This window comes from Drosophila montana, unplaced genomic scaffold (genome assembly GCF_035044405.1).
Source record: "Drosophila montana isolate Dmon_TW-CO22-7 unplaced genomic scaffold, ASM3504440v1 contig_2669_1, whole genome shotgun sequence".
NCBI lineage: Eukaryota > Metazoa > Arthropoda > Insecta > Diptera > Drosophilidae > Drosophila > Drosophila montana.
In genome coordinates, this window is record NW_026997536.1 from 127,246 (window position 1) to 152,451 (window position 25,206).

A 25,206-nucleotide genomic window follows, 5' to 3' on the forward strand; every position below is an offset into this window, starting at 1 on the left:
CCTCAATAACCATGGACATACATCAGGAGGCACGCAAATGCCATCCAGCCATTGGCAAAATGCCAACTTCTTATGGACCAACAGCAACTACGAATCAATCGAATGCTCAAAGTCGCGGAAAAATACGCTGGGCCAATTGGCTCAGACGGGGCAAACAGGACGATTATCAGGTCTAGTCAAGTAGGCGTCCATATATCTATTATAGTTACCATACCATACATACATATTTATATAAATATTCGTTAAATACACGACAATGAATCCAATTTGCAAGCAAAACATTAATAGCGCCGAGTGTCAACAGTGGATAAGCGAAGTCTTCGCACACTGCAATCGGCTTTTGGTGGACAAACAGCTGGAGTTCTGGGATGAATGGTGGCTGCACGAGCCATCGGTGCCTGCCTATCAGGTGCCGCATCTAATGTCCGCCTACGACTGCCAGAAATTAAGGAAGGAGATCGAACGCGAGTTGACTGCAGCCGCCAGCTTGTCGCCCGAAATTCGCTTGGAATTGAATGACCTGAACTCCATCTGGCGTGTGGTTCTGTTTGTATTTGTCGTATGCTTGGCGCTGTGCATCATCGGTTCCATGGTTTGGCTGCTGAACAGCACGCTGCAACGCGCTGCGCATCCCAGGTTTAAGGATTGCGAGCGCCAAGGTTGTGGCAGAAGAAAATGCAGAAATGCCTCGCCCAGATCATTCATCTCCTTTAGCAGGCCCTGCCATCCTCAGACATGCATCGGCCCCTATCGGACTCACGGAATTGTAGTGCCGAGTGGCGCCTGCTGCGCAGCCAAACGATAGCACCACACACACACACCCTTGACCATTGACAGCAGAACCATCACAGGACGCGCGAACCGAACGTGCGACCAAAATGGAACAAGAATGGAATCCGAATCAGAGCCAAATCCAAAGAGCGCAGCCAAAAGTAACGACAATTAAAACAAACAAAAAAGTAAAAAAATAGTGGTTGTGCTCAATCGCGGGCAAGATTTATGAAATGTGTTCCGCACCGATTTTTTTTAACCCCCATTTTTGAATCTCCTTCTTTTTTTTTTTGTGTTGTGTTTTGGGCCAGCAAACAAACAGGCGAACAGCAGCAGCAGTAAACTAGCGCATATAAATAACGCCCCCTGACATGCACCATGGCATCAATTGAGAGTTTTCTTGTCAGACCCATATTTATATATAGTACATGCATACATATTTAGTTTGTTTGATATTTTGTTTTATATATTTTACTCATTAAATCGCATATTTTTTTCAACTAGGTATACTCGGAATATTTCGAAGTAGATCATATAATTATTCTATTCCAATTGCATATATATTATATATATTGATAACGAAGTAGGTTCAACAAAAGAGGAAGTTTTATTTTGAAACGGAAACGAAACGGTATAATTACCTTACCGAAATAAATTTAAAAAAATATATAATGTATTGCAGAACTTGTTTAGGCATTAAACGAATACTATTTTATGATAAATGGACGAGTGTTGTAAAATGATTCAATCGTTAAAATTGACAGTGTGGCAAAGCTGTTTGCGACAATTAGTCTATTTATTTAAATATTGCTATTTATATAAATCAATAAACATATTAACATATATTAATTAACCTTCTTGGCAAAGCTTAATTGTGCGAATATTTTTAGGTGCATTAGAAAATCAGTACACATCACTTTAATACCAGGCCCATTGTAAATGTGACTGATGATAAATATGTTCGACCCAGAGATTAATAAAAAAAGTGCACAACAAGCCAAGCGTGGTAGCTATGTGGCATCGTATCAAAAATTTGGCAGGCATTGGGCTATTAAATCGCTTCTAAACTCGAATGCAAGCAATGCTCGCAAATGCAGTGAAAGAGCTGAAACTAAATTGTTGATCGTAAATGGAAATCAATTGAATGCGATTGAATTTGCATTCAAATAAAATGTTAGCAAACAATTTGTATAAATGCTTTTGATATTTATGCTTATGATTAAATGATTGCGCGACTGCAACACGGTTACAATTTATTTCTTTTACATACACTCTGCACAAGGCGAAGAGAGGGTATATGGGTTAGGAGAATAATAACAATATAACAAAAAAAAGTCAAGACAAAAATACTTTGCCACAAGCCGCGTAAATCTATATTCCCTATACTCATTGGGCTTATAAAAACACTTTTTTTGGACTGCTTTAACCTGTAAACAGAGTATCGCGCAGTCGTTGACATTTGGCAGCAACCTTCTCACTTGTATCGCATTTGTTTTATTTAACGAATTTATTTTTAGTATCCGCGGCGTCCCAGCGGCATCCCCGACACTTAAATCAGAGTCGGAACTGTAGGAAAATTGAAAACTTTTGTCATATTCCCATTCCCATATATGTACGTAGCTACGGATACATATACACATACCGAATGTATGTATGTAAAGTGGGATGTGTATTTGTTTATACTTTTAATTCATTGGACAGTGCAGCTGCCGCAACTGCAGACCCATATACCAGGCCCAGACAGAGACAGGGTCACAGCGTGACTTTGATTTATTTGTTGGTTTTCATGCCCAAATGGAATTAAAAGTTTAACATACTATTCCGCGTATGTGCTTTAACAGGAAATGAAAAATAAAAATAAAAAAAAAAACATTTCATGTAATTGACAAATTGATTTCACTTTAAATGTCAATATCCATATGGCATTTAAGTGAAGCTTTATTAACAATTGCCATTCGGATTATGATAAAATTGTCATCATAAATAACGCGAACGCCGCCGCAAACGAGATTGTTTATTATAACAAGTTTATTCTTTATGGATCACTTTCAATGAGATATTAAATATATCCTTTTTTCCTTCAAACGATTTAAGGTTTATTAAGCTTTGCTTGTAAACTTTCACAGTATTGAAATAATTTCGAATCGGTTGACAGACATAAGATATAACAAGACAATTTTTCCTGATATTATGAAAGACAAACAAATTTCTATTATTTTATTTTTATAGACAAGAAAATACAAGTTTATAAAATTATTTACCTATTAAACTTTTCAAAACAATTTTTTCAAAAATTAACGAAAAAATGAAAAACACTATTGGACATATATTATGATTTTAATGAAAAAACTTAATAACTCAAATATAATAGTATCCATTGCGAAAGCTGTCAACAAAGTTGTCAGAAAATAGGGTTTAATTAATTTTCATTTAATTATTATAAACGAATTTCTGATGAAATGCGCTGTCAGCTAATGAGTTGCTCGCTTTGTATATTTAAATAATTCCCATATAAATATTTCATAAGATGCCAAACATGGACTGCAATTGCAAATTTATCGATTATCATATTTGGAATGCAAAAAAAAGTACAAAGTATATCTGAATGTGGAAAATGACGATGCTTAGTGAAGAACGTGATTGTTTAGCACTAGCTCAAATTTGTAGACCAACTTTAGTTGCAGCCAAGTTTTACAAACAAGAAGAGTCGACAGCTTGTGGGCATGGTTTGGAAAAAAAATGGAGCTGGAGGGCTACTGCTGCAGGCATACATGGTTGACTTTTGGGCAGCTTTACAAGATTTAACTCGTGATTGTGGCCGGCACTCATTAAGCCAACATGCCCAGGCAATGTTTGCCACCCCGCAAATCTCCCTGGAGCATTGGCCAGTTGCCTGCCTAACTGCCAGCTACCAACTTTTGCACAAAAGGAAAAGGAGGCGGTTGTGGGGGGCAGGGTTTTATGTGTGCAGCATGTTGACGTGAATTTTTATACTTGAGCTGATTTATTTCGCTGCCTTCGCCCTGGGCTCTGGGCCCTGGTCATTGTGCCTGCTGCTGCTACTGCCGGAGCTCACATTTCAAGTGCTCAAACAAAGCACAAGCAAAGCTGAAAAGCAGTATGGAAAATATTAATAATCCGAGTTGTCGTCTGCCAGTATTGTTGTTGTCCATTGAATTTATTACAGCACTCATATTATTTATGCGTACGCAAATCGACTTCCGTTACCAAAGCAATGGGCCCCCGTTTCATATCTTATTTAATGCGAAAATCCAGCAAGGTCGCCAGGCATTAGGATTATACATATAAATACTTTGTACACCTGCACATTAACAATCTGGCAGTGCAATGATTACGGGTAAACACATATTTTACATTACGAACACACAAAATAAACATGGTCATAAATTATTCAATACACGTTCTTTTCCACGCACTTCCCAACCATCGATTCCACAAAATTTGTCAGCGTCATGTAAATCCATGAATCCATAGAAGTTACAACGCATCCAAATACTCAACTCTTAAGAGCATCATCAGCATTATCAGCATCATCATCAACATCATCATAATCATAATCAGCAACAGCTGAGCTGAGCTGAGCTGTTGAGGCTCTTCGTTGTGATGGATGTTGATTTCATTGAATTTGAATTTCATCACATGCACAAAATCTTCGTTTGATGGCTCACGCATATTCGATTCATATATCTCAGTCAAATATGTGCTGTACTCCAATATAAGCAAAAATATCTGCTATTATGTGGGAGTTTCGTTTATAAATTGAATCTCTTTTACACAACATCAAATTCGATATGTGTGCAAAATTTCTATATAAACCAAAAAAATATCATTTGTTGGTGTTATTTTGAAGAGGAATTGAATTGTAGCTTTTTTTCGATGATTATTAAGTCTTTTTTTTTTTTAAATTTCGATATATGTATTTTATGCACGTCAGGATATATTAAAAACACATATTTCTTAATTAAATCTAAAATAAGAACATGCTGTTCTCAGCAAAGACCTTAGACCCTAAAAACCTAAGCAAGCGATTGTTTGGAGTATTTCCGAATACATTTCCGAAAACATTTGACAGCTTTTTGTTAATAATTAACAAAACAAACATATCATAAAAATTAGCTTTTTGCTTTTTGATTAATCAAAAAATTGATAAAAAAATTTCAAAAACTTTAAGCTGTTGCTGGGTTTGAAACGGCAACCTCTCATTTCGATGTTCAAAGCTCAGACACCTTATGTTTCTTATGTTTAAATATTTAGTGAAACTTATCTCCATTCCTTTAATAGAGTAATTGAAAAAATTGTTTAACATATTTTTATTAATAATTTAGTTTGTAATTCAGTAATAGTTTTACATTTTCAGCTTATTTCAAAATATCCTTTTTCTTCCCGTTAATAATTACTGAAGCAAACAAATGTGAACATATACATATAAATAAGTGCTTGAATGAATGGAAAATGAAATTGTCCGATTTAACTGTGCTACAATGTTTTTAAATAGCATTTAAGCAAATTTATGTGCGTTTTTATCATCATTTATCAGCTAATATTTATGGCCAATTAATAGAAAAAAAAACTGAAATTTTTAATGCTAATTAATAGGCTTTTGTTCGGACCTTTAACCTCAATTAGGAGCAAATAAAAGAGCTGCGAATCGTTTTAATAATGTGAAAATCAGCTTTCACAGGAAATTAGCCAGTCAAACGACACAAACTTTGACAGACAGGCCAGACGCAGACATGAGTTTGCCCTGCGGTTCTCTAAGAACACACTTACATGTGTGCTTACACCCTATCACATGTATTCACGTATATACGTCTATATATATATATATATATATATATACTTATATAGGGAGAGCATAAAAGTTTTCAACCGTTTCTTGTAAGGAGTGCGGGAAACCGCTCTTAAAATGTCACAGGGGCCAAAAAACTTTGGCGGCCACAGAAGCATGAAAAAGCCAAGGAAATTCAAACAAAAGTGCAACAACTTTTCAGAGAATGACAGTGTTGCCACATTTTTATGCGCCACAGATACTGCCAAACCCTTTACTGCCCGCGCCCTGCAGATTATATAGTCAAGGACTTTGCTTTGTCTTTCATTAGCCAGGCACATATGCTGGTCTGATGGCTGATAATAAACCAAAAAGCAAAAAAAAACGCAGAGACCCACAAAAAAAAAATATTTAACTCGTTTTTATGAAGCTGAATAAAATTTTTTACAATTTTTGATTGGGTAACAGTTTAATTGGACGCGCGATTAATTATAATGTTGGCAATTAAAAAAACGTTTAAGCCGCTTTCCATGCTGCGGTTAAAAGCTTTTGCATGCAAATAAATGTGACTTGGTCCCCAAAATTTCTGGGTAAATACACTTGATCTGATTACCAGGTCGATTTAGCCCTTTTATGGCGAGGATTTACTTGTATTTTGTGCGAAAATTGGCGCGTGCTTTGAGGCAAAGTTGACGGCAACTTCTTAATCCGTAGCTGGGTGACGCCCTTGGTGCCGTTTACCAGTCGCGCCCCTCCCTCACCACCTTTCGTAGATGGCACAACCTTTGTCGCATTCACCGAGGCCCGCCAAATTAAGTATGACATTTAAAATTCGTGGCTCGACCAAGTTGTCCGACAAGAACCTCAAAAGAACAGTACATGCATTCGTCATTTGACATGGCTTTAGCCCAATCCCCAATCCCCGTTCGCTAAGACCCACTTTTGTCCTAGTCATCCTAGTCCGCATGATGTAACTGCAACTAGTAGCAGCAGCGGCCAAAGGATTAATTGGGATTGAATCTGTTTCACTTATCCATGTTCCCTGGCGGGACTCACTTTTGATTCCGAGCGTATTCCATTTCATTTACCGAGTTACCCAAGTTAGCGATTTGTTATTTGTTTTATGAAAGGGCAAACTGTTGCATGCCCTCAGTGCTGCGCATGACTCTTCCCATTTACAGCGCACTGTTAACCGATTCGATACATTCAACTGTTCCCAGTCTTTTAAAAAGACATTTTGAAAAGCCAAGTGCTATTCTAGTGTATAGGCAGGTCTATGAGCTCCATTTGAAAGTAAATGGTATTGAAATTAATAGAAAATATAAATAACAAAAAACATTGTAAAAAGACGTATCAATTTTTTTAATAATTAATAAATATATTATTCTTTGGAATACGAGAATGGACTCTGGCATGCTCGCCATTATTATAAAAAATTAAAATAATAAGTAAAATATTATTCAGAATCTAAAAAATCATTAAACTATCCTAGCTTTTTGTTCAAGTCCTCTAAAATAATGTCTTCGTTTATAAATTTTTTAGACGAGCTTAGATAAGGCGAGTCTAATCCAGGAAAATATAAAAATATATATATAAAAATATAATATAATTATATTAACATTTTATTTTGGTTTAAGTTAATTTTAAAGTTTGCCTTTTATATTTTTTTGATTTATTAAAAATAATTCCCTAGAATTGAAAAGCAATAAATACTATAAATATTTTGCCACATGGAAACCTTTTAATATAAATAACAGTATGATTTTAATACTATAAATATTTTGTGTATAGCTCCTTTCAATTACCATAACAAACGATATCGAGAAGTCGCAAACAATTTAGATCTCATAAATGAAACACTCTAAATACTTACTCGCACTTCAAGCTAATTAAATTGTTATTGGTAAAGGTCAATGGGTCACGTTAAGTCCAATATTGAATTGCCTTTGTCACTTTGCTAATTAAACGAGAGCCAGTATTTACGATTTAACCTCGAGCAGAAATTCAAACCCAATCAGGCAACCAGCCAGCCAGCAAGCAGCCCACATAGTTCTGTTTTCAAATCCAAATTGTTGTCGAATGCCCAATGACTGAAGTTCGCCCCGAGGCTCGGTTCATTCGTGTCAGAGTTCCGGTGTCTAATCTCATTCAACTTGAATACTCCACCACTTCAGTCAACACAATCGCAGCGAGTATAAAATAAAAATCCGTGTAATATTCATCAAATGTTTCTGTTTCACATTGCAGCCACTCGGAGCTGTCAATGTAGCTTTTGTGTGGGACAAAGTCGCACGTTAAATGTTAACAGCTGCGTTGGAGAAAGTAATTAAAAACTTTTCATTAAAACAGGTTCAGATTTGTGCGTTTACTCTCTATGCGTTTACTCACTATGCGAACTGGCTAAAGACTAGAGAAGCTATTTAGTAAAAGCTAACTTTATGCATCTTGAAGCTTTACGTGGAGTGGAATGTGCTCTTGAGCTTGAACCCTATTTAAATTTAACAAGTTTAAAATACACAAAAAAGAAAATATATAAATATTTCTTTCTTTTCTTCCATAGTTTCGTTAGTTCGTGATTTATGTTAGCCCTGTTCTGACTTCAAATTTCACATTCATTTAAAAACATTGTGGAAATGTTTTTGAATGGAAAAATCTGGTATTTAAATATTTATTAAATTATACATTTGTTCATAAGAACTGTATAATTGATTATTTTTTTTATATTTTATATAATATTAACATAAAAAATTATAAGGTTTAATTATTTATTTGGCTGTCGCAATTGCTGCCACATTTTCTGTACCCTTCTTTTGCCTTTGGTAAAGCAGTTTCTAGGTTTTAATCAAATCATATTTAAGCCAGTAAAAGAGCTTGTGGACCAATCCGTCAGCACATCAATTTAAACAAAAAATGCCCGCTAAGAGGATAGAAATTGCGTTTACTTTCTCAATAAATGCAATTGGTGAATAAGAAACGGATAAGAAACGAGCTTACAAGCTGTCCTTCTCGAATTTCTTCAAAGCAAACCCCAAATGTGACCCACCGTAAGACAATCTGCTCTAAAAACTAATCGGAAATATCAGATCGGATGCATTCTCAATTCATTCTCTAAGCAGCCATCTAATCCCAGCAGAAGCTCTGGTCTACGCAGATTTGTGATCTAGTTTAGTTGACATGCTTTAAAAAGATTCGTGTATGCAACTATAAAGCCATTTTAAATGCAACCTACTATGCCAAGTCGTTGGCAGTGAAAATACTGCCTCTGGGCGCGATATGCCGTTTTTGCTGGTCTAGCGACCTTAGGGCCAGAGGCCAAAATGGGCCAGGCGAACGCGCCCGTCTGCCGAGTGTATTGACTTTTCTTTGCTGTAAATTGGGTACGTGACTTGACAATACGTTGACGACGGCAGCGACAGCCGCATGAAATGCAAATTCGGCAACATTAACAGGCGCGACAGCTGCCCAGGCCGGCTAGGGCAGGGGAGGAGCTGTTAAGGGCCATGGCCATGGCTGTCAGTTAAGGGAAACACAGCCAACTTTTTGTGCTTGCTCCTTTTGGGGGCTCAACTTTTCACACAGGCAGCCTGTTTTCATTAACTAGCCGTTCGAGGAGCTACATAATGCCAGCACGACTGCTCGTTAGTCCAACTTGGCGTATGAGCAATCGATTAAAAATAATGCGTTACAGCAACAGCAGCAGCAGCAACAGCCACGACGATGGCAACATTCAATTTACAGCTGCAGCGCAGAGCAATCAGCGTTAAGCGTTTAGCTGCTGCTCTGCCTTCAATCACTGCTGTCAGAGCGGATGATAGCGAAATTAACAGCGCAGCATATTTCTACCAGACGCTACATCGATCCAAGGCAAACGGCTCGAAAAGTCTGCAGGGCAATTCACACACACACACGCCCTTACGCGAGTATTTCCGAGTAGAAGTATGTTCGAGTACAAGCATCTGTGTTGGAGATGAGCGAACGAAAATGAGCCTAAAAGAACGTAAGATAAAGGCACGCTGAAGCTAAAGAAATACCGGCGTCTAATTTTGGCCAATATCTGAATATCGCAGCTGAGCTGACCCCAATTTCGAACTATCGGACATGGCTCATTTTAACATATCTTTTTACGAAAACCTTATAAAAGTGACCTAGTTTTTAAATAAAAATGTCTTGACTCGTATTAAAAACCACCAACACAATAAGGTTATATAAAAAGTGTAGCATACTCTTAGGTTGCGTATATATGCGGTGCTCGTGTTCGGCCTCAAGGCCCGTGCCCATCTCTAGTCTCTGTGTGTGCACAGGACTATATATATATATATAAACATATATGCCCACTATGCAGTTGATTATTGAGAGCGGCCATTGGGTAGAGCTTTTCCTTTTTAATGCCGGCCGCTGCATTTTTCCTTTGCTTTATCCTTGCCATCGACTCGCATTTATTGTTGTTGTTTATGTCTGCCTTGCAGTGTGTGCGCCCCGCAAATATCTTTATTGCGCTTTTATTTAGCCTCCTTCGGCATCGTTTACAGAAACAATTTATCCGCTCCATATGCCGCGTGTGTGCCAGTGGGTGTGTGTGTGTCTCTCTGTGTGTGTGTGTGTGTTAACAATTCCTCGAACTCGTGGCTGCTTCTTCTTTCAAAATGATATATGGTATGCTTATACTTATTTCTTCCCTGCAATTATTTGTTTCAGTTTTTCTGATAATTGAAAATGATATTTGTTTTATTTTTAGCTGCGAATCTTTCTATTGTGAATTCACATCATGAGCCTAAGCATATTTTCCTTTTCTTCTTTTTCAATATATAATGCCAATTAAAGCTGCCCTCGATTCTGTCGAAAGGTGCCACATATTAATTTATTAATTAAAATAAAATACAGAAAATATATTTTTTAAATTTTCTGATAGCATATTATGTGGGAAAATGCACATAAGAAAGTCAAAAGCATCTGATTGAAGATTACAAAATTAAAAGAAAAACCCCATAGCAAATAAAATCTATTATAGTTGTGTGTTTTTTTTAATATAGTTAAATATTAAGTCCTATAATTTGTATTATGTTTTTTTGTTAGCTTACACAATAATACGGATGCTAATAGAATATGACTCCATAAACAATGAAAAGCTTAGGCAAATTTTATAGGAAAAAGCTGCTATAATTGTCGTACCAAAAGCCTTTTGACTTTAAAGCTTCGAAAAGGGGTTGCAACAAGCTTGTAACCTGTTAAAGCTCTGCTAGACACATTTTCCAAGTCAACAAAATTGAGTTCGAAAAAGCTTTTGAGCAATAAAAGCTGCGTAAGACACATTTTCCAAGAGAAAAATTGGGTTGAAAACTAAATAAATGATTGCATAAATTCTTTAAAAATAATGTTGTTATAAAATTGCTTCAATATTTTTTGAATCGATTTAAATAAAATAAATTTATAATTAAAAAAATATACTAACATTGCACCCAAGCTACGCCCTAAAATGTGCTTAATCAATTGCATCTGAAACCGAAACCCTCCACAATGATTCGTCGGGAAAAAGACACTGTTTTTAATTTAATCAAAAGGGTTCCATATCCAATTAGACTATCCAAATAAGAGACTCAAAATGTCGCCTGCCAATTTCCGGAAGTACAAATACGCACACACACGCACACATGGGTTTGAGGGGCAAACAGTATGAAATATTTGTCCTTCTTTGTGCTGTTATGATGAAAATTATGCAATAAATATTGCGAGTTCATGCGGTGCGTGTAAGCAAAAAAAGAGTATATATATATACAAAAAGGTTTACTTAACAAGGCATGACTAGGAGTTACCCTGTACAATAAAATAGGATTATAAAAAGTGTGTCTACAATGTTGAGGACAATTAGTTTTAAGCCATGCTAAAAATGTTGGGCCGAAATTTTAATTTAACAAAGTAGTGAACTAGAAGAAACACATAAACACAAATCGCATTTCCTCTTGCCTTCAAACAAGTGTAAACAATTGTACAATGTGTCGAAGATGTTTTTTGCCGCCTGTTGCATGCTTCCTTTTCTTGCCACAGGGTATAATAAACAAATGACAAACAACCATAAATAGTAATTCGCACAGTACGCATACAAAATATGGGAGACCATTTGAAAAGAATGCCTCAAATCACATGACGTGAATAAGTTTTTATTTATTTTTCTGATTCGCTGCGTTTGTTTTTTAGCACTTAAACGGAGCATGTGTCCTGATGATAGAGAACGTGGACACACGCGGCGCGCCTACGCCGAAAACCTTTGGCAACCCCCGCGGGGTTTACGATGGTTAGATGGATGTGAATGGATCCTAAACAAATGGTATGTAATGGAATGGCTCGTCGGATTGTATGAAGAGTGCAGAATGGGTTACGGCGAGCACGTGGCGGCATGCGCAGAACAAATTCAAATTCAAATTCGCACGCGATTCGCCATGTGGAAACCATAAAAGCGCTTCGAACGATTGGATTATGGTGTAAACGAGTCGGAGCCACTGGGGAATTGGGCGCACAGCCCTTTTCAACTGATTACAAATTGTTTGGCGCTGTGTGCTATCAATAGCAAATTTATTTCGGCCACAAACCCACACACTCACAAACAAGCACCTTGTCAGGCGCGCAGCCTTGACCCGGCAATGACTTCTGCATTTTTGATAGAACCAGCTTTTTTATGTCTGTGCCAGAGAAGAAAAAATCACAAAACTTACGAGCTGACTTGCAAATTTGTTTAACAAGTGTTGCAACATAAAACAGCAGAATTCATAAACGTTCCCACATTTATCTCAAGATTTCCGATCACTTTCACTAATTTCAGCCATAATCCGCAAATGCAACGTCTTCACCGCTAGCTGTCTTATCAGCTATTTTGCATAATTCATGATTATATTAAAAATTCAAAAGCAGCAATAACTACAACAGCGACAATCGCAACCCGAGCATCCGTCGATGTCCTTACGAGCGCTTGTCAAATGACTGAGTTGTAATCTAGTACTTTATATTCATTTATGCCTTGCCAACTTGCCCAACTTGCCTTCACCTGAGTCCAGCTGAGAGAATGCATAATCTCATGAATATACTTTCAATGGATAAGATGAATGCAACACAAAACGCGACGCGTTTTTTTGACTCACAACAAGAATATGCTTAGGTAACTATTGAAAAAGCTAGAATACTTTATTTTATTTAAGCTAATAAATTAATCCCGAAACCAAAAAGATTTTACTTGTCCAAATAGATTCAGTTTTGACAAATAACTTACCATTATAATTTTTTATTTAATTAAACACTTGGATACTTTAGGGTTGGGGGTGGTAAAGCAGAAAAAAAATGTTAAAGATCAGGAAATTCGTTTTAGAATTGAAAAACTCATGCAGGTGGAGAGAGGGGAATGTTAGGGAACATAATTCGTTGGGTTGGGTTTGTTTTTAACGTAATAATATTGAATTTATAACAAAAACACAAAAAGTAGACATATTTAGTTAGCTCAGAAAAGTTTTAAGCTCGTGCCAGGCACAAATATTTGTTCAGGCCCATAATTGAGGAGCAAGAATACGCAAATTGTAGTTGCTTATCAATTGTTAATTAAAGAAACTAAAACAAAGTTGAAGAACTGAAAAGCAAGCGGGATAAAGGATGGCAATGTGGCGGAGGAAGATGAAGACTGACTTCCTGTCAAGCTGTTGGGACAACAATTTAAATTTCGTCGAAATCCTTTACAATGTAGCGCAGTGTTACGCTTGAAAGCAGCGGCAAAGCCAACCAAACAGCCAAAAAGAGCAACAAAAACAATAGTAAAGGCAACAACAGCAACAACAAGGACAACAATGGGGCTCATAAAGCAGGCACGGCGCCAATCAATAAAACGAAACAACAGCGAAAAATGTGAGCATCAAATATTTGTAGGTCTCGGCCGGAGTTAAGATGTGGAAAATCCCCCAAACAGCCGCCGACCATTAAAAGCAAACGCTGTGGAAAATGGAAGCTGCCGCTTAAATGAAATGCTACACACCCCCTACACCGCCCTTAGGCCCCTTTTAGCAGGACAGCCAATGTGGCATTGAACGGGATTTGCTTGTAATAAAGACAAACAAATGAAATAATTTCGACTAAAAAAAACAATAAGACATAAATTTATATATAAGTTAATGTATATACATGCATACATTATGTATGTATACACATGCCAGGCTGTATATAGCAGAAGGGATAGTAGGGAAGCGTGAACTGCCAAAGTTTTTGCTGGCTTTCGATAGTAGCCTTAAAAAGTGGGCGGTGGGTAAACTGGCATAGACAACAGGCTGTCGGGCCGGTCTGCACATTACGCATACGCACAGTTGCCCCATTTGGCCGTGAGGGGTCGCCATAATTCACGACACACGGCGCTGAGCCGCTGCCAAAATGAAGACATCGGCAACGTAAATTGGTTTAAGCTGATGGCGGGCAAGCGGCACGCCCCCAGACATCCAGCCCCCTCCCCACGCACAACTCATACAAATACACACACAGTTGACCCCGCACTGGGCGGGCACGTGCGGGCGGGCTGGGCGCGGGCCAAAGAGGCTGGCTAAGGCGCAGCCCCGCAAAGGTTATGCCAAATTACGTAAATTTTTGAGGCTCAGCAATAACCAACATACCATCTCCCACCCAACGCCCACAGCCTTCAGATATAAATCATTTAAATTAACAACTTTTGGTTTATTAACACAATTTATTGGCAGCAGTTTGTGCGGCATCAGCGCACAGCTTCTGTCCGAGGTGAGCGCTGTGCACGATTCGGCTATAAGCCACACCCCCCAGCCCAACCCACTTGCCCCCTCAGGCCCATTCCGATCCCTCTTATAGAAACAGGTGGGTGTTTTGTGCTTAGTGCTCCATCGCCCCGCTGGCTCGATGATTTGTTATTTGTTGTTGGTCCAAACGATAATAGCAACAAATGAGCTTTTATTGTTTGGCTCTTAAAGCCGCAACCCGCTATTCGATATAAATTCATGAAGCATAAGCCATTCAAGAGGATTTGCATAAATTGGCGTTGTTCAGGAGAAAAGGCTATGCGGTTCTCTACAATGCCATAAACTGCGAGGCGGCACTATTGTATATTTAAATTAAAAGTCTAGTAATCGGGTTATCGGTAAATCGACCATTGTCCATTTACTCACAAATCTGTGAACCTGTAAGTTGCTTTTAGTCCCACTTATCGGTATCCTGACTTAATATCATTTGTTTGTAATAGGTAAATATGTTTCAGATATATAAAACAGCCGCACGGGATTCTATTCTATATTGAAATATATAAAATAACAAATCGATTTATCGCTTAACCGTCAATAATCGACTCAACGAAAGATCCATTGACGAGAAAGCCACTTTTAGGTTCGATCATCAGTATAATGGCATTTTTGTTGACTGACAGACTGTTGTCGATTAATCGAGCTACTCAAACTATCGATGTTGGAATTTTAATTGACTGACAGAATATTATCTAATAATCGAAGTATCGATAAACTCATATCGAAAGAATAATCAATTAGTGTAACTGTGCTAAACTTAAAATTACATATTTCCCAAAAATAAGAAGACTTCATTGTGCGGAATCTCATCTACTCTTATCCCATGCCAACTTTTACTTTGATCTAATGCGTTTAAGTGCTGGATAGACGGATCTCACCCAGATTTAAATACGCTTTCAGTCTCTTTAGCTATCTATTTTTGTGGTAAAATATTGTTAGAAAGGTGCGTGTGTGTGGTTAGGCGAGCAGTACATGGCACGTGGCATTGAAATTCGAAAACGGTTTGGCAACTGTCTGGTTACCCCACAGTTTGTGCCTGTGCCCGCATAACTTGGTGACTAGGCAACCTTTACGAGCCCCACATTAATCAGTCATTGATATCTTACGAAACACGCGGAAAAAATGTTAACAGTCGGAAGGAGGAACTTCCCCTGCTTCCCGGTTGCTGTCTTGTGACTTCTGTGTCCTGGCCTGTTGTGTGGTTGTGTGCATATGCGATGCTGGGGAAAAGCGCAAAGCAGCAAGGAAAGAAAAGAAAATATGATTGTTTTGCTGCCTGGTGAAATTAAATTTTCTCCATACCGGGCGGCTTTTGATTTTGCATTTAAATTGCCACGTGCCTCGCCGGCAAACAGCTGGGCCAGGCCCCAGCGGAACTCGTGCATCAAAGTTCCTATGGGGAGTTGGTGGTGCAAAATGAAAGAACAACCGACTGCCGCCTAAAGGCTTTTACATTGGATATGATTATTTGACAGTTTTTCGATGGCATTCGGGCTAACTGGGGACGACCACCAGCCCAGTGCAGGGAACTAAAAACAGCTCCCAGCTGAGAATATCAGGTTATTTTTAAAGCTCAACTCTGTTGCTGACATGAAGTTAAAGGTCAAAGCGGAGAATACTGTCAAGCAACAAGTCTGTTAGTGACAGTAAAATACTTTATTTTAATAAAGTTTGGATGCATGGGTGGGTACATACTTATATTTATATTCGAAATTGAAGATAAACGTAAAAAAGTTACGAGATTTGCATATAGTTATAACATATATAATCTGTAATGTACTTTGTCTTAAAAAGAGCGTCCGACCAACAAGCAAGAGGTAGACGGATCAAATCCAGCAGCAATTTTCATTTGTTATATTTTAAAATTTTTTCATTGAATACTATTATTAAATCAGTTTCTCCGGAAATTCTTTAGTAAACTTTTCGAACTGCGAAGCACTCGTCTTTTCCTATGTCTATGACCAATCTCGATAGAATATATTATAAATTTAGTGTATATGAAATATAAATGAGACATAAATATATAGATATATTATAAAGATAGTTTCCCTTCCTGAGGGGCGCTACTTAAAATAAACAAATAAATACCTAAAAGACTTAAGCCTTAAACATTCTCAAAAAATACTTCTTCATACCAATTTACATATTCGAAATCAATGAAGAGCTATATTATTCACATTTATCGCAAGTTCAAGTCTCATTTACTTTAATCTAACAACCGAACAACAGATGAGCAGCAACAACTACAGAAATAAATATAAGAAAGCATGAATCGTAATATATATAATTGAAATAAATCGCTTGACAAACGATGTTTGCAGCAAAAAGTCGGCAAGGAAAACGCCAAAATAGCCATAATAAAGCCAGAATAAAGAAAGTATCAAAAAGGCAGGCATAAAGAGAAGAAAAGAAAAGAAAAAACCCCTAACACTAATCATGAGCGGGTGCTAGGGCGTACCGAAGAGGAACTCTTAAATGACTCGCAACACTCGAATCCTGACTGACCTAGGCCCAGGCCGAAGCAGTTCCAAAGTTGAGAAAGCCAAGCACACACACCCACACACACTCACACAGCACACACTTACTCACGCTTCCTCTTCCAATTCCGATCCGTATCCGCTTCCGCCTTCACACAGCGCCTCCATTGTGCTCGACGATTGGTTTAGCTTGTTGTTAAGTTTCCCTGCGTCAGTGGACAACATCGATTTTGGACGGGGTGGGGAGGGTGGAGTTGCTGTCGCCGCCGCCTGTTATTGAAGCCAAGAGTTTATAAAGCTCTTTCGAAATGTTTTGACAAATGATTTTGTTTGTATTTTTCATTTCATCGAATTTGCCAATGGCCAACAATTGCGGCCTGTCGTCAACCTCGGCCAACACGGCCACAGGCAGCAGGACAGGGCGGCACGGGGCGTTGCGGGGAAAATAAATAGATAGCTAACCGCCAGCATTAGACATTTGGTAACTTTTGACTGGCCCCAAAATGTTGTGCACAGATCATCAACATTGATTTCCAACTTGAGGCTCTGGCCATCATCAACAATTTCCTCATCTTGATGGTACCAAAAATGTTGTACTCGAATGTCATTGCGCATGTTGTCTGCCCAGGCGGACTGTTCCAATATCTAGAACTCTAATAGATTGTGTGTCATTATGACTTTTCAAGTTTTGGCCACACATTTATCAGGTTTCCAAATGACTTTAGGCGGGCTTTAAAGCTGCTATTTAATCGCTTTAAAACTCTCAAATAAAAGTCGACTGTTTGTTAGCATTTGCTATTGATATCTATATATTTATATATATATATGTATACATATATATGCATTATGCAAAATTTCCATACCAAATTTAATCAGTGGATAAACAAACTCAAGTGGAGCACTCCCAGGTACTGCCAGCATATTTCCGCAATTACAATAATAACATTGCCATAATTAGTAAAACGTATAACGAACAAATTCATAAATTTTACTCTAACCCAATTATTGTAAATCCTCACACACGCACACACACACACAAAAATATGCTCAAAATATCCATGGAACCCACGAAACGAAGCTGCCAGCCGCATGAGAATAACGCCAGCATTATCAATTTAAAATAATAATAACAAACACAAACAGACCCATTTTATGAGATACGAATTAGTTTACATGCGGGTGAGCTTTACAGAGGCGTGGCTCTACCCTGTAAACTCTAAAATGCGTGAAAGTTCATTCTCATAGATATCAGGAACTATAAAAATTAGAGCCTGAAAATTTGGTACGTAGGCTCTTTTATACTTTATGTAGATTGCGTAAGGCATTAATATAAATTTACCCAGCTCTTTTTCCGCTAACTATACGAATTGTAAATTGTAGTTGCAAACTTGTTTTGAACACTTAAGACCAAAGGAAAATAGAATTGGCCACTTGCCACTTGTTGCAGAAGAGGTCAAGGCTGAAGAAGCCGCCTATAAAAGCTAGGGTAAGTAAGTTTGGACTGTGGATACCCATATCCTAGTATAAACAGCTTTAGCCGCAACTTAAGAAAATTAGAATTACAACTTGAAGATTTAAATATGTTTTTAATCTAGCCAACTCATATATAGTGTCTGTATTTACAGGATATCTACTAGTCGTGCACCCTTCACACACTTACCCGCTGTGGCCTGCGTGCAAAATGTTTCAAAATATTCGCCATGGCCATTGGTGATTACGAGTATGATTTTTGCATTGCGTATTGCGATGCGCTCAGTTTGCATTTGGTTTGCCAGCAAACACTATTCGAATGGATTTTTGCCGTTAAGCATTTCATTTAAATTATGTTAATATGGCAACTGACCAGCTGACCGACCGACCAACAGGCAAACTGACTGTCAATGCAAATTAAATTTGCAATCAGCCTTCGTGCGCTCTGCGTGCGTTCGTTTGGTTTATCATTGTGTCAATATGAATATACACTGAGTACTTATATAATATCAAAATCCATAATGATTGACCAACTTATCAAACTGACGGCAAATCCCGTCAGTTTGTGTGTGTGTATCTCTCTATGTGAGTGTGTGTGTGACAATATTTCGGTTGCTTATGGTATTAAAAAGTTATTTAATTATTTGGCAAAGCTGCAACTTGATGGGAAAATAATACTATAAAGGGAAGATTTGTTGATTCTAATAAATGCGTATATATTGCTTCCAATTGTTAGTTGATTGACCAAATTTACATTTACAAGAGGCTTTAAATTTAAAATATTCTATATCATATTTATATTTAATTTCTTCATATATAAGTTAACATAAAGTAGTCCGAAATACTTCACACTCATATTCTTATAATCTGAACTATTTTATATCAAATTTAATTTGTATTTTCATTGCAGACCTAACCCAATCATTCGTATCTGTACTTTTCTCTGAATATGTAAGCGATAAAAGTAGTTTTTAAAGGGCATCAACATTAATTTGATTGCTTATATATTCGCGTGCTTGGGAATGTAACAAAAATCATGGCTCATTAATATATACTTATATATTTAATATTCAAAAGACAATTTTGCATGCCAAAATTCATAAATGCGAAGAGAAAACGCGCAACAAACCATTATTTCCGGTAGACCAAATACTTTATACCCTTAAAAAGCTAATAGCAAAGTTTAAGCAGATTAATTAAAAGAAAAGTCTATTTATTTTCTGATAGAAAAACATTTTTTGTAGATACTATATATGTATATCAAATTAATGTTCTCCTTCCTAAATACCCTTCACAGAAAAATTGCATAGAGAAAACGGAGACAAAAGGATTGGCTATTGTATTATCCATAACATGAAAGATGTTTTGTCAATATTTGACAAAGTTTGTGACAAACTCATAATGCTCGCTATTGGGGAATTAAAATGTACCAGTTTGTGCCTATGAGGTGATAATTATCATTAGATGCAGCTGGCACCTTCAAGTAAAAATTCATAATGAATCTGAACAACGCAGCTAATTAACGTAAATGGAATTAAGTACTTAATTAATTAAATAAATTATAAAATCAATCTAATGATATAAATTACATGAAGATAACACCTAATATGGTATAAATAATTAATGTGATAAATGTAAATGGCATTAAGTATTTAATTATCTTAATATATTTATTAAAATATTTTTTATCTAATTCTACTCAATTCAACTACCTAATTAATTAAATATATATAAAAATACATTATATCTAATGCTATAAATTTAATAAAGAACAATATGTAGATTGAATAAATGGTATATTTGTATAAAACTTTCAAATTTAAAACAATAAAATAACAATGTATAAAATATGCATAAATTGCTGAGAACTTAAATTGTTCGAAATAATGTGGCAACAATTAATAATACAGAAATATAATTCGCACACACACACACTCACGCACGCATATTTACGTGAAGTGATACAAATTGAATGTGCAACAAAACAAACTGCAATTCAAAATTAATTTCGTTGACCTCATATGAATAAACCAAAAGCATATTTAAATAAAATATGCAAATAAATACACATACTTATGCACGCACACACACACACACACCTATGTTAATAAGCATGCTTATATGCATGTGTATAGTTTTTCCAAATAATTTATGTATACGCAGTTTGCTCTCTCACGGCATTGCACAGATTATATTAAAATGCAGTTTTACCTTTTGCATATTGTGTGTATAATACACAAAGTAAATAAATGCATATAGCTCCGATATATGTGCTTTATATAAAGAGAAGCAGAGATGCATGGAAATCAAATGAATCGTTTAACGCATACGTATACAAAATTAAAGAATAAAAAGAAACAACACGTTGAAAAATTCTGGAACAAATGCAGCCGGCGGCTGACTTTTCACAGTTTGGCTAGAATGTAAACACGTAAAAGTCGGAAAAACGAAAAATCATGTTCTAAATATACACAAATATCGCACATGAGCACGTCCCGTTGAGCATAGAGAAAGCGGGAGAGTTAAAGAGCAACAGTTCGGGAGAGCAAGTGCATTGCATGGGTTGTCTAAAATGACTCGTCATTCGCTCGATTTAAATTGATTTTCATATTGTAGTGTGCATGTGAAAATTCAAGAAAATTTGAAATAAATATGCTATGCCTACAATTGTATACTCTAATGGGCATGTATAGGAGAAAAAATATAATGAAAAAGTATTCAAATTGCCAAATGAAAAAAAAAACTAATAGCAGCTCAAGTATAAAATATATTCTCACAACAAAAAAATACTAGACATTAAAAAAAAATGCTAGAAAATACTATTTAACCGCAAAATAAATACCAAATACTGAAAATGATTTAGTAAAATATTAAAAATGCCAAAAAGGAAAAGCCTTTCTTACCATTTCTAATACCACCACTAGTGAAAACCATATATTTTATTTACATTTAAAACCTAGACATATACTAAAGCACTGTTTTTGTAGAAAATACTAAGAACACCAATAAGAAAAAACGATTACTATTTCAAATATCAGCAAGAGTGAAAACTATATAACTCTTAATCATAAAATACTAGACATCTACCGAAAATACTATAAGTAATTACCAAATATACTAACACTATATTACAAATACCTGTTTTGCGACTTAAGAAATACCCCACTAGACTAAAATATGTGTCTGTATTAAAAAAAACTAGGCATATGACGAAAATACTAGAAATAAATACCAAAAATACTAATACTTTTTAAAAAAATAACTGTGTTACCACTTGAGACTAAAAGTGGTTAAGCAAAATATAAACTGTTATTTTTGACAATATAAAAATTCAAAGAAATTTCTTTTTAATATAACGACTTTTCCTATATAATATAGGTAAAAGATGAATGGAAAATATGTAAAAAAAAATACCTTACAATTTTTGATGATCAAAATTAAAAGAAAATTAATTTCCTTACAAAATCAATGGAAATTTCATAATTAAATGAGACATATATATGTGTATGTATATATAGGGCGACAAATCTGTTGTTAAACTGATTCCGCCCCTCTTTGGTGCAAGTGTTGTCGTAAGTAAAAATAAAATTTGTGTAGGTTTTGCCGTCATGTCCAAAAGAGATTTGAACAGCAACAGCTGCGTCCACTTTGGAAAATTCGAAACGAGTCGCAAATATTTTCCCCAACAGCGATCAGTGCGCGAGAGTGCGTCGTCGAGCGAGGAGCCAAGCCCAAAAATATATTAGAAGACGGAGAAGCGAACACGCCGCCCGAAAGAAACGCCAACGGGAACTGTGTAGCCAAGTGAAAGTGTGAGAGTTATTTATAGAGCGTGCACATATAGACGACTATATATATTTATATATATATAAACATAGATATATAGAGAAAAGTCCACATATAGTCTGGTTGTTTTCGGGCATACAATTGCAATAGAGCTACAAAATGACGGACGTGCCAGAGCCCGTGCGCAAGTGCGCCAATCTCTTGAAGGGCACACGCAGCGATACCGAAAAGTTTGCGGCCCTCTTCATGGTCACCAAGCTGATGAAGGGCAAGGACTGCAATACGGCGGGCAAGCAGCTGCTCTTTGAGGCGATTGGGTTTCCCTTTCTGCGAAAGCTGCTTGTGTCTAAGGATTTGCCCAGCGATTGCCCGCCGCTGGTGTACAAGAGCGTCGCCCTGTCCATTCTGACAGGCTTCTGTCAGGAGGAGGAGCTGGCCACGCACAAGGATATCATTGATGCGATACCCACTCTGTTGGAGATTGTCGAGCAGGCGGATGATGCGGATTACGAGGATAATCTGATTGTGGTGAGCGAGGCCTATAGCTGCCTCAAGAGCATTGCCAGCTATGAGCCTGGCCAGCAGGCGCTTCTGGCCACCGGCGCCATACCCAAGATGTCGCAGATTTACTCGGCGCAGAGCTTCCAGACGGACGAGGCTTTGCATCTGATTGTGCAGCTGGTGAAGAAGTTTGGGGTGGCCTCCTGGCCGGAGGATCCGACGGCATTCCATGCACTCATCCAACGCATTGCCCTGGACATGGAAACGGATCACACGGAACGCAAGTACGAGCTGTGCCGCATACTCGCTGATATTTTGACCACCTGCCGGCGTGAGATTGTGCTCAACTCGCTGGAGGGCCAGATCTGGCCGGAAAGCCTGTTCAAGGGCTGTGGCGATATACTGAAGGCCAAGATTGGACCCAAACAGCGTGATCCGGCGCTGCATTTGATAGCCACCACGCTGCAGGTGCTGGGCATGCAGTGGGCCTTTATAGACGATCAGAAACAGTTCTTCCTCATGCTTCTTCAGCTGGCGGCCATTGAGGTGCGCATGCAGATGGACGAGAAGAAGCTGGAGACGACCTTCAAGCAGGCGGAGCTGCTCACCTGCTGCTTTGTCATACTAGAACAATGCATCGAGTACATGGCCAGCGATCAGCTAGACATGGAGCCCAAGGAGAAGCAGACCACCTATACGGCGCTGAAGGGCGCCTTCAACCAAGTGCTGGCCGTGCTCACGCGCGTCAGCCAGGACAAGATCAAGGACAGTGGCAACGTGCGCGACAAGGAATTCATCATTGCCACGGTGCGCATATTGTCCGCCTGGCTGGCCCAGGAGACCACCGCCATGCGACCGGCAATTTACAAGCTGCTGCCCTTCATGCTCAAGATTGGCAACGAGAGCTTCCACGAGCTGAAAGCCTGGCGCGCCGGTCCACGTGAGGGCAGCCCACCCGTCGATATACTACGCGTCATGATGCCAGCATTGTGCCACTTTGCCGTGGAGGATGAGGCACGTCGCGTGCTCTTCACGCACAAACAGGACGAGGTTTTGTTGGAGTCCGTTGAGCTGTACTTCAGCATTGCACACTGGAAGCGCCCGCCCATTCCGCGTGCGGAGCGTCTTAAGCGCATGAACGAACCAGATCCGGTGCCCACGCCGGAGCAGCAGGCCCAGATGAAGGAGGCGCGCAGCGCCATTGTCGCTCTGTGCAACATACTGATGAATTTTACGGTCCTGGAGCCAAAGCGCGCCGAGGATGCGCCCACTTTTGTCAATCTGCTGAAATTCGTCGTTGAGAATCTACCCGAACTGAAGGATACACCCGATAATCTGGTCATCCATGGCAATCTGGCTGTGCTCGGCCTGCTGCTGCTCAAACAGCAATCCAAGAAGGTGAAACAGAACGATTTCTCCATTTGCCGTTACATACAGGCCACCATACGCTTCCTCTGGGATGCGTACAACATCGACGAGAGCAACGATCCCACAGCTCTGGTGGTGTCCATTGCCTACAAGGGCTACTGGTCGGACCTCTCGGAGCTCTGGTTCCTGGGCATGCAGACCATGTGCGGCGTGCTGCCCCTGGTGCCCTGGCTATCCGAGTTTGCCCTCGAATCCGGCTGGGCTGAGGGCATTGTGAAGACGCTGAAGAAGGTGAAGATCGGCACGCTGCCAGCCAACGTAAAGTCCGCTTACGAGGACTTCCTCTCCCAGCTGGTAGATGTCAATGCCGATGTTGTGGCCGTCCTGAAGAAGGCCGATGCGCTGCGCGTTTGCCGCAATCACAGGATGATGGAGCTGGGCAAGAAGCTCTTCGGCGATTAGATGCACACTTCTAGCTTTACTTTGGGAAACGTTTCCTCAACTATTTTTGTATGAGCTTTGTTTTTTATATATATCTTGTATTCGGTGTATTCTCTCATTTATCTATCTCTCTTTTTTGTGGGAATTTGTGTGTGTGTAGGCGTGACGTCACGCTTTCTTTTTGATATAAAAAATTTAGTGGAAAACTTTTTCTTGCCGAACACAAAACAAAAATATTTTGTATGCACTTTTATGCTTTATTTGAAACTATTTTAATATTTAAAACTCATTTAGGATAAAAATAAATATGAAGAAAACAAAAAGTAAAAAGAAAATAAACATGATTTACAATAAATTTAACTTTCAAAACATGCCGCCAGTTGTTTGTCATTCATTCAGGTTTGGTTGCGACAATATCTAGATATAAGCCGATATATATATTTAATATATATAAATATATATACATATTCGTATATATGCATCATATAAATATTTATTTATATAGCAGGTTGGATTAGTTTCTGTGTGTGAACAAGGCGCAACACGTCACGATTCTGGTTTGTATACACAAGCGAAACGAAATAACAAAAATAAGGAGCACATCGAGTTAGACGACTAAAATATACCCTGTTATTTCTGTAACATACCACATAAAATGTAAGGCATGTACATTGCCTAATCTGAGCACTGATGATTAACGAAAACAATTGTTTTATTTCATATGAAAACACAGAAAGCCCTAAATATTTTGAATGAAAGCCTTTTTATCGATAAATATCGATAATTATTTATCGATCAATAAATTATCGGTGAAATG

At 38.0% G+C, this 25,206-nt stretch overlaps 2 protein-coding genes and 1 long non-coding RNA gene across 3 annotated transcripts; 2 read left to right on the plus strand and 1 right to left on the minus strand.

Moving 5' to 3' along the window:
- Positions 1–256: 256 nt before the first annotated feature.
- Positions 257–805, plus strand: LOC135429699 (uncharacterized). The gene has a single exon (XM_064684116.1). The coding sequence runs from the start codon at positions 257–259 to the stop codon at positions 803–805; it is 549 nt and encodes a 182-aa protein (XP_064540186.1).
- Positions 806–14,233: 13,428 nt separating this feature from the next.
- Positions 14,234–14,818, minus strand: LOC135429716 (uncharacterized). The gene is made up of 2 exons (XR_010436452.1): positions 14,716–14,818; positions 14,234–14,645 (listed from the first exon to the last, which is right to left on the minus strand). It is a non-coding gene; the product is annotated as an uncharacterized LOC135429716 (long non-coding RNA).
- A 7,175-nt stretch (positions 14,819–21,993) lies between these two features.
- Neurochondrin (neurochondrin) lies at positions 21,994–24,758 on the plus strand. The gene is made up of 2 exons (XM_064684110.1): positions 21,994–22,105; positions 22,172–24,758. Exon 2 carries the CDS (start codon positions 22,239–22,241, stop codon positions 24,408–24,410), a length of 2,172 nt encoding a protein of 723 aa, XP_064540180.1. The 5' UTR covers positions 21,994–22,105; positions 22,172–22,238; the 3' UTR covers positions 24,411–24,758.
- Positions 24,759–25,206: the final 448 nt, after the last annotated feature.